General features: G+C 44.8%; 1 protein-coding gene across 3 annotated transcripts in view; it reads right to left on the bottom strand.

The window, feature by feature from the left end:
• LOC122550502 (solute carrier family 15 member 1-like) overlaps positions 1 to 10,906 on the bottom strand; it is a 65,068-nt gene that overhangs the window by 36,083 nt on the left and 18,079 nt on the right. For all 3 annotated transcript variants that reach the window (XM_043691322.1, XM_043691324.1, XM_043691323.1), the window contains 3 exons: positions 10,097 to 10,196; positions 8,782 to 8,872; positions 3,281 to 3,361 (listed from right to left, as the gene is read on the bottom strand). In XM_043691322.1, the coding sequence (XP_043547257.1) occupies positions 3,281 to 3,361; positions 8,782 to 8,872; positions 10,097 to 10,196 (272 nt within the window). The remainder of the gene's footprint in view (positions 1 to 3,280; positions 3,362 to 8,781; positions 8,873 to 10,096; positions 10,197 to 10,906) is intronic.

Below are 10,906 nucleotides of genomic sequence, written 5' to 3'. Positions count from 1 at the left end.
CCTCGTTCTCGTCATTCTCATGTTTCTCACACACGCATAAAAGGCCTTGGGGTTATCCTTGATCTTACCCGCCAAAGATTTTTCATGTCCTCTCTTAGCTCTCCTAATCCATTTCTTCAGCTCCCTCCTGGCTATCCTGTATCCCTCCAACGCTCTGTCTGAACCTTGTTTCCTCAACCTTATGTAAGCCTCCTTCTTCCTCCTTACAAGACATTCAACCTCCCTCGTCAACCAAGGTTCCCTCACACGACCATCTCTTTCCTGCCTGACCGGTGCATAAATATCAAGGACACGTCGTATCTGTTTCTTGAAAAAGTTCCACATTTTAACGACATCCTTCCCTGACAGCCTATGCTCCCAATTTATGTTCCACAGATCCTGTCTTGCAGCATCGTATTTACTGTTCCCTCAATTGTAAAACCTGCCCTGTTGCACGCACCTAACTCTCTCCATAACCAAGATGAAAGTCACAGAATTGTGGTCACCATCACCAAAATGCTCACCCACTAACAAGTCCATCCATCACTTGTCCCGGTTCGTTACCAAGTACTAAATCCAATATGGCCTCCCCTCTGGTTGGACAATTCACATACTGAGTTCGAAAAGCTTCCTGGACACACTGCACAAACACCGCCCCATCCAATCTACTTGATCTAAAGAGCTTCCAATCAATATTTGGGAAGTTGAAATCGCCCATGACTACTACCCTGTGGCTTCTGCACCTTTCCAAAATCTGTTTCCCAATCTGTTTCTCCACATCTCTGCTGCTATTGGGGGGCCTGTAGTAAACACCCAACAAGGTGACTACTCCTTTCCTATTTCTGACTTCAGCCCATACTACGTCCAAAGGCAGATCCCCCTCGAACTGCCTTTCTGCAGCCGTTATACCATTTCTAATTAGCAACGCCACCCCCCCTTCTTTTTTACCACCACCCCCCCCCCAATCTTACTGAAGGCTTGGAGGGATGTGGTGGTGTTCCCATGTATCAGCTGCCTTTGTCTTCCCGATGGAAGTGGTTTGGGTTTGGAAGGTGCTGTCCGAGGATCTTTGTTGAATTTCTGCAGTGCATCTTGTCGATAGTACACACTGCTGCGACTGAGTGGTGGAGGGAGTGGATGTGGTGCCAGTAAAGCAGGCTGCTTTGTTCTGATGGTGTCAAGCCTCTTGAGTGTTGTTGGAACTGCACCCATCCAAGCAGGTGGAAAGTATTCCATCACACTCCTGACTTGTGCCTTGTAGATGGTGGACAGGCTTTGGGGAGTCAAGAGGTGAGTTATTCACTGTTATTCTTAGCCTCTGACCTGCTTTTGCAGCCACTGTGTTAATGCAGTGACTCCAGTTAAATCTCTGGTCAATGATAACCTTGAGGATGTTGATACTGAGGGATTCAATAATGATAATACTATTGAATGTCATAGGGTGGTGGTTAGATGTTACTTGCCACTTGTCAGCACAAGCCTGGATATTGTCCAGATTTTGTTCCATTTGAACATAAACTGCTTCAGCATCCGAGTATTTGTGAATGGTGCTGAACATTGTGCAATCATCAGCGAACATTACCACCTGACATGATGTTGGAGGAAAGGTCATTGATGGAGCAGCTGAAGATGTTTGATAGCGCTGTAGATGAGACCTTCCATCATTTTACAGATGATTCAGAGTAAACTGATGAGGTTGTAATTGGTCGAGTTGAATTTGTCCCGCTTTCACTGTACAGGGCAATTTTTCACATTGTCGGGTGGATGCCATTATTGTAACTGTACTGGACGAGTTTGGCCCAGGAAGCGGAAAGGTCTGGAGCACAAGTCTTCAGTACTATTGCCGGAATGTTGTCAAGGCCCATGAAATTTGCAGAATCCAGTGTCTTCCACAATTTCTTGTTCTCACGTGAAGTGAATAGAATTGACTGAAGACTTGTATCTGTGTTGCTGGGGAGCTCTGGAGGAGACTACAATGGGTCATCCACTTGGTACCTTTGGCTGATCATCCACTTGGTACCTCTGCGAATGTTTTAGGTTTAATTTTGCACTGCTGTGTTGGCCACTTCCATCATTGAGGATGGGGATATTTGTGGAGCTTCCTCCTCCAGTAAGTTGTTTTAATTATTTACCATCGTTCAGGGCTGGACGTGGCAGGACTGCAAAGCTTAGATCTGATCCGCTGGTTGTGGGATTGCTTGGCTCTGTCTATCTCTTACTGTTTATTCTGTCTATCGTGTGAATATGAAATGCATGAGAGATAAAAGTCTTCCTTGTTATTAATGATTATCTATAAGTATGATACAAATTGTTGCCATATATCAAATGTAGGAGTGAATTACTGCAGATGCTGGAGTCAAGCACTAGGAGGACCCCAACCTTCCCGTAGCCGGTCATTTTAACACATCATCCTGCTCGCATCTGTCCTCAGCATGCTGCAGTGTTCCAGCGAATCACGCTAGTGTTTTCAAATAAACCCATTGAACTATAACCTGGTGTCATGTGATTTTTGACCATCTTCAGACTTGGCACTTTCCAGCCTTCTGGACTTAATATTGAGTTCAACACCTTCAAATTGTGAACCTCCCTTATTTTTTAGCTTGTTACATTCTGTTATCATGGCCTCTTTTCCCTCCCCTCACCCCAGGGGGACTGTCTATCCTTTCAAGTCTGGCAGTTGGACATACTATTGGACACGTCATGAACCATCCGATGCCTGGAGGAAGAAAGCCTCATCTTCCACCTTGGGACCCTCCATCCACATGGCACCACTGTGAACATCACCAGTTTCCTCATTTCCCCCCCCCCATCACCACCTTATCCCAGTTCCAACTTCCCAATTCGGTACCGCCCTCTTGACCTGCACCCCCTCAGCTCACAGCCTCATTCCTGATGAAGGCCTCTTGCCTGAAACATCGATTCTCCTGCTCCTTGGATGCTGCCTGGCCTGCTGTGCTTTTCCAGTGCCACACTCTTGACTCTGATCTCCAGCATCTGCAGTCCTCACTTTCTCACACTGTTGTTCTGCCATTCTCACATTCTGATCTCTTAATCTGAACTATCTACATCTATTCTCCAGCACCCTACACCCACTATCCCCACACTCCTCTACCACAAACTGTTGTATAAATGCTGTCCCCTCCACACTTCAAGTCAGCTCTGATGAAGAGTCATCGAGACTCAAAATATTAGCCAGCTCTCTCTCCATGGATGCTGCCTGATTGCTTGGATCTTTAGCATTGGTTGTTTTCAGTTGCAATGTAGCAGATAGTTTCTGGAGAAGGGAGTAGATATGACTTACTCAAAGCAATTGCCATCAGGGCTGCTGGCACTCCAAAGGCAAGGGGGTAACATGCCTGGGCAACATGACCACATTTTTGACCTAAAATATGGAAAGTATGACAAGATTAGAATTCAACACTCAAAAAAAAAATGCTATTACATTAGCATCACAACCATTTTGTTGCAGTTAGAGGAAAAACAGTAGTGATAAAGGCTCATGTCTGGAAGTGCCAAGGTAGAGGTTATGGTTGTGAAGTTTGCTGATAATACAAAATTAGCCATGCGATTGATAGTGAGGGAGAAGGATATAGTGTTCAAATTTGAAAGCATTTGTGAAGGGCATGGGAACACACAATACATAGAGTCTTACAGTCATAGAAATGTAAGCATGGAAACAGACCCTTCGATCCAACTCATCCATGCTAACGAGATATCCTAAATTAATCTAGTCCCATTTGCCAGCACTTGGCCCATATCCCTCTGAACTCTTCCTATTCATGTACCCATCCAGATGCCTTTTAAATGTTGTAATTGTACCATTCTCCACCATTTACTCTGGCAGCTCATTCCATACACAAGCCACCCTTTGCTTGAGAAAGTTGTCCCTTAGATCCCTTTTATATATTTCCCCTCTCACCATAAACCTATGCCCTCTAGTTCTGGACTCCCCCAACCCAGGGAAAAGACCTTGTCTATTTACCCTATCCATGCCCCCCATGATTTCATAAATCTCTGTAAGGTCACCCTCACCTCTAACACTCCAGGGAAAACAGCCCCACCCTTTTTAGCCTCTCCCTATAGCTCAAACACTCCAACCCTGGCAACATCCTTGTAAATCTTTGCTAGGTCCTTTCAAGTTTCACAATTCCCTTCCTAGAGGAGGGAGTTCAGAATTGCACACAATATTCCAACAGTGGCCGAACCAATGTCCTGTACAGCCGCAACATGACGTTCCAACTCCTGTACTCAATACTCTGACCAATAAAGGAAAGCATACCAAACGCCTTCTTCACTATCCTATCTACCTGCAACTCCACTTTCAAGGAGCTATAAACCTGAACTCCATGAGTTCTGCCCTTTCCAAAATGCAGCGCCTCACATTTATCTAAGTTAAACTCCATCTGCCACTCCTTGGCCCATTGGCCCAACTGATCAAGATCGGATACATGACAGCAATCTGAGAAAGATTTGGGAACAGAGAGATGTCAGAGCCTGAAGCATGGTAGGACAGGCAGATATTGTGGGCAGGAAGGCAAATCATATGATTTCCTTTGTTGTCCCACGGCATAAAATTCAGGAGCCAGGAATGAAACTGCGTCGAGAGTCCTGCAGTCACTACGTGACACAAAGGATATGATTGCACCAAAGAAGATATGGAGGGGATTTATGAGGATGTTGCCCAGAATGGAGAATTTAAATATGAGAGAAGGTTATTTGAGATGAAGTTTTTGTTTTGGAATAAAGGAGGCTGAGGGAAAATCTAGAGGTGAAGAAATCATGAGAAGTTTAAGTAGATTGGACAAGTGGCACCGAGCTCTGTTCGTAGAGAGGCATCAACGATTTAAAGTTATTGGCAGAATGGTTAAAGGGGAATTGAGAAAAATGGTTTTCATCCAGAGGGTGGTGGGAGCTTGGAACTCACTGTCTGAAAGAGAAGCAGAGGCAGAAACACTCAGCATATTTAAAAAAAAAGACTTGGGTATACCCTTGAATTTCTGTAATCCATAGGGCTACAAAACCAAGAACTAGAAAGTGGAATTAGGCTGGATAACACTACTTCAGCTGTGCAGATATGATGGCCTGAATGGCCTCTTCCTGTGCCATGGACTTTCCATGATTTTACATTCCTATCTCATGAAATTTTGATTTCATCTCAAAGAGGTGGAAGTTAGTTCAGTTGTACAAAACTCAGAGGAAATACCATTTCGAGAAACTGTATTCACTGCTTTCATTACAGGAAGGATATACCTTTGAGGAAGCACAGCACAGATTCACCAGAATGAAAATGGGGCTGAAAGGATTGAGTATTATTAGATTTATATTCCCTGAATACAGACAATGAAGTTGCAGTCTCATTGAATTGTTCAAGATGATTAATAGATTTGATAGAGTTGATAGACATAAATTATTCTCTCTCATATTTGAATCCAGAACAATGAGGCAGAACCTTATAGAGAGCTTGGATATTCTAGGGTGAGGAAGTGAGGACTGCAGATGCTGGGGATCAGAGCTTAAAAATGTATTGCTGGAAAAGCGCAGCAGGTCAGGCAGCATCAAAGGAGAAGGAGAATCAACGTTTCGGGCATAAGCCCTTCTTCAGGAATGAGGAGGGTGTGCCAAGCAGGCTAAGATAAAAGGTAGGGAGGATGGACTTGGGGGAGGGGCGTCCGCGAGTAGGCGGCCTGTCTCCCCAATATAGAGGAGGCCACACCGGTTGCAGCGGATGCAGTAGATGATGTGGGTGGAGGTGCAGGTGAATCTGTGGCGGATATGGAAGTTTCCCTTGGGGCCTTGGAGAGAAGTGAGGGGGGAGGTGTGGGCGCAAGTGTTGCACCTCCTGCGGTTGCAAGGGAAGGTGCCGGGAGTGGTGGTTGGGTCGGTGGGGGGTGTGGATCTGACAAGGGAGTCGCGGAGGGAGTGGTCTCTACGGAAGGCTGATAGGGGAGGGGAGGGGAATATATCCTTGGTGCTGGGGTCTGTTTGGAGGTGGCGGAAGTGACGGCGGGTGATGCGCTGTACATGGAGATTGGTGGGGTGGTAGGTGGGGACCAGTGGGGTTCTGTCCTGGTGAGGACCAGTGGGGTTCTGTCCTGGTGAGGACCAGTGGGGTTCTGTCCTGGTGAGGACCAGTGGGGTTCTGTCCTGGTGAGGACCAGTGGGGTTCTGTCCTGGTGAGGACCAGTGGGGTTCTGTCCTGGTGAGGACCAGTGGGGTTCTGTCCTGGTGAGGACCAGTGGGGTTCTGTCCTGGTGAGGACCAGTGGGGTTCTGTCCTGGTGAGGACCAGTGGGGTTCTGTCCTGGTGAGGACCAGTGGGGTTCTGTCCTGGTGAGGACCAGTGGGGTTCTGTCCTGGTGAGGACCAGTGGGGTTCTGTCCTGGTGAGGACCAGTGGGGTTCTGTCCTGGTGAGGACCAGTGGGGTTCTGTCCTGGTGAGGACCAGTGGGGTTCTGTCCTGGTGAGGACCAGTGGGGTTCTGTCCTGGTGAGGACCAGTGGGGTTCTGTCCTGGTGAGGACCAGTGGGGTTCTGTCCTGGTGAGGACCAGTGGGGTTCTGTCCTGGTGAGGACCAGTGGGGTTCTGTCCTGGTGAGGACCAGTGGGGTTCTGTCCTGGTGAGGACCAGTGGGGTTCTGTCCTGGTGAGGACCAGTGGGGTTCTGTCCTGGTGAGGACCAGTGGGGTTCTGTCCTGGTGGCGGTTGGAGGGGCGGGGTTCAAGGGCGGAGGAGCGGGAAGTGGAAGAGATGCGGTGGAGGGCATCGTCGACCACGTCGGGGGGGGAATTGCGGTCCTTGAAGAAGGAGGCCATCTGGGTTGTACGTTTTTGGAACTGGTCCTCCTGGGAGCAGATGCGGCGGAGACGAAGGAATTGGGAGAATAGGATGGCGTTTTTACAGGGGGCAGGGTGGGAGTAGGTGTAGTCCAGGTAGCTGTGGGAGTCGGTTGGTTTGTAGTAGATGTCCGTGTTGATTCGGTCGCCCGAGATAGAAATAGAAAGGTCTAGGAAGGGGAGGGAGGAATCTGAGACTGTCCAGGTGAATTTGAGGTCGGGGTGGAAGGTGCTGCGCTGTTCCAGCAACACATTTTCAGCACTTTTCACACACAGGATAGTGATGATCTGGAACTTATCACCTCATAAAAAACTGTTGAGATTTTGGATCAGTTGGGAAAATTTCAAAACTAGTATTCAGTTCTGGTCTCCCTGCTATCAGAAAGCTGTTGTTAAATTTGAAAGGGTGCAGAAAAGAGTTACAAGGATATTGCCACAGTTGGAAGGTTTGAGCTATAGGGAGAGGCTGAGTAGCCTTGGGCTATTTTCCCTGGAGCATTGGAGGTTGAAGAATGACCTTATAGAAATTTATAAAATCATTGGGGGCAAGAAATAGGTAATTAGCCAAGGTCTTTGTCCCAAGGTAAGGGAGCCCAAAACTAGAAATCATAGGTTTAACGTGAGTGGTGAAAGATTTAAAAGGGGCAATGTTTTCATGCAGAGAGTGTTGCGTGTCTGTAAAGAGTTGCCAGAGGAAGTAGGCAGGTACAATTACAACATTTAAAAATCATCTGGATGGGTACATGAATAGGAAGGGTTTAGAAGGATATGGTTCAAATACTGGCAAATGGGACTCGATCAGTTTAGGGTGTCTGGTTGGCACGCACGAGTTGGACCGAATGGTCTGCTTTTGTGCTGTATAACTTTATGAATCTATGACTCAAGTATTAATAGATTTTTGTTAGACCAAGGTATTAAGGGTGAGGGAATCAAGACAGAGTAAGTATACAGACACATCCTGATCTAACTCAACGATGGAACAAATCTCAGGGTTGGAGACCTTGTCCATTTCTGTTGGAGAATTTAGCTCAACTAATCAGGGATCACAAACACACAGATCGGACTGAGAACTGACAAGGATTTATTTAACAAACAGTGATATCACAGAAGAGACTTGACTCCACTGAAACAGTCACTGACAAGCTGCTCAGAAGGAACCACAGTTTCTTCCTCAAACAGAGAAAACAGTGGAGTCTTATACCCTTATCACAGTGAAGTCTGAGTTATGAGACAATGGTGTGAGTTGTATAATAAAGAGAAATAAAGTTCATTTGAAGAGATTCAAGTGTCTGGTGTCTGACAATGAGTTTCTTAATTTACTCAAGAAATTCTGATCTTTGGCTGGAGTAGGTGTTAGTGGGTTTCATCCTGGTATCAATGTGTTTGTATTGTTGAGGGGGGCAAACGAACTATCTTTGATGCCTTGTGAAGGCTTGTCTCCTAGTGGGAGCAGTTGTGTCCTAAGGACATCAGAGATGCTGGGCTATTGTGGAGTAGGAAGCGCATTATCAGTATATTCTCTTGGTCTGGGGCTGGATGAGTCATGTCCTGAGGTATGTGTGATGTCTGAGACGGCTGGTTTGGCCAATTCAAGGCATTGTGGGGTTGGCTTAGTGGCTAAGTGCAGATATTTTGTGTTGTCTGTTTTGTGGCTACGCCATGGGGAGGCCGGGACCCATATTTTCTCCCACAAATTCCAATGTTGTAATAATAAAATTGAGCTACGATCTGATACTGCCATTGGCAAAAGGCCTGTAATTTGGGGTAAAATGGACAAAGAAAATAATTGCATGCAGAAATTCGTGGAAATTAAGGGTAGACATGCAAGATTATTTGCAATTAATGTCAGTGGTTTTCAATCAAATGATGATCAACAAAGAGTTTACATTTAGTTTTGCTTTCCCAACAATTTTACAATTTATAGTTTGATTTTGGCACTGTCTTCACAAAGCAAAGCCAACTACTGCCTACCTCTCAGGATGGGAGTAATAATGGTAGAAATGAGACTTCCAGCATTGATTGATAAATAGAAAATTGAGAAGAACCGACGTCTTTGTTTTACCTTTGAAGAGAGAAGAAAACATTGACTTCAACGGAGAAGGCAAAAGGTACTGTAAGATATTTACACAAATTCATGTTCATTCTTTAACATAAGGGCATTGACATATCTCCTACTGTCATTTGCTACCTAGATTTTGCTGTCGAAGTAACAATGAGTTTATGAGCCTGCACTGTTAATAAATCATTCAGCAACCTGTGACCTGGAAGAGATTTCCTGTCAGTTGTGAATCTGCACAAGTTATTGGAACATCAGCTCTGCTGTTAGCTTCATGGAAGTGGCCACGTGTGTTTCAGGAAATTACTGCATGTGTACAATAATCACTCCTTCAACTCACCACTGAAAGTTATGACTGGTACTCAGAACAATGTAAAGACCCTGTTAATGAGAGGATTTCTCTTTCTGCAATGCATTCTTCCCTTCTGATCCATAACGGAAACATTAGAAATTATTCATTCTAACAGGTAGAAAATAAGAAATGCTAAGCCTTCAGATTACTTTCTCACTTTGGAGTGGCATGGTGGCTCAGTATTTGTACTGCTGCCTCCCAGTGCCAGGATTCCAGCTTTGGGCATCAATCTGTGTGGAGTTTGCACATTCTCCCCGTGTCTGTGTGGGTTTTCTCCAGGTGCTCCGGTTACCTCCCACAGCCCAAAGATGTGCAGGTTAGGTAAATTGGGCATGCTAACCTGCCCATAGTGTTCAGGGATGTGTAAGTTAAATGCATTAGTTAGGGGTAAATATAGGGTAGGGAAAATGGGTCTGGGTGGATTACTCTTCAGAGGGTCGGTGTTGACTTGTTGGGCTGAAAGGCCTGTTTCCACACTATAGGGATTCTATGACTTTTCCTCCCTTGAGCTTGTTCCACACTCTTTTGATCCAATCTTTCTTTGCCTCTATTTCATTTTGTCCCGCTAAATTATCTTCAGTTTACCCAATTTCCTCTCTATCATTCCTTGTTTCTTTCCCAAACCTTGAATCCTATTCATTAAGGAGAAAGACTGTTTGTCCCATCATTCTTTTGTCCTCAGATTCTCAACCAATTACTGGCCAGACAATTTTTATACTGCTCACTCACAGTCATGGGACTTACCAAAAGGACTTTTGTGAGGTCATCCAATTCTGACAACATGTGGGCCAATGCCTCTTGGAATGTTAATGCTTGATTAATGTCTTAACATAACTATTACGATTGATAAAACAAAATGAGTTTAAACTTAATGTTACCTGGTGTTCTTCAAACTGGTCACCACCAAATGCTGACACACAAGGTTTGATGCCACCAGTGCCCAAAGCAATAAGAATCAGACCAATCATTGCCAATGCGCTGAAGAAAACAAAACAGCAGATTTAATCTACAAACATAGGCACAATTTACTATTATCAAGTGTTGGCTCTGGCTCAATGGTAGCACTCTTTCTCCTGAGTTAGATGTGAATGGGTTGCATTTCCACTCCACGGACTTGAGTGCACAGTTGAGGCTGTTGTCCCTGTGCAGTACTGAGTGAGTGCAGAGGAGCTTGTCTTTCAGACTAAATCGTTGGTTCTGTCCATCCTTTGGATTGATGTAAAAGATCACATGGCTATTTTCTCAAAGAGGATTATGGGAATTTTCCTAAGTGTCCCAGCCAATATTTATTCTTAAACCAAATTACCTGGTTACTATTACATTACAGGCTGTGGGAGCTTTCTGGGCATTGTCTGCTGTGTTTACAACATGGATCACACATCAAAAATATGGAGTTGCTTATTAAGTTCTCTGAACATAATCAGATTATGAAAGATGCCAAGTCTTTAATTATTAATAATATCCTTTGCTTGTGATGTTTTAGATTATTAACAAGTCTCTCAATTCTTCTTTTATCATTTTGATTAAAATACAAAACTTTCATTACTTTTGGAAACACTCACCAACAATCCTTAAAGAAAATAAAAGAAGTTTTACTTCCAAGAAACTTTGTTGAAACTTATATTGAACATCATTGCATGGGTTTATCAAAGAAAAGCTAAAAAGGTTTTTTAAACCAGTGATGGCTG

The sequence above is a fragment of the Chiloscyllium plagiosum genome, chromosome 6 (assembly GCF_004010195.1).
Source record: "Chiloscyllium plagiosum isolate BGI_BamShark_2017 chromosome 6, ASM401019v2, whole genome shotgun sequence".
Taxonomy (NCBI): Eukaryota; Metazoa; Chordata; class Chondrichthyes; order Orectolobiformes; family Hemiscylliidae; genus Chiloscyllium; species Chiloscyllium plagiosum.
This window is presented reverse-complemented; position numbering and strand designations above follow the sequence as displayed.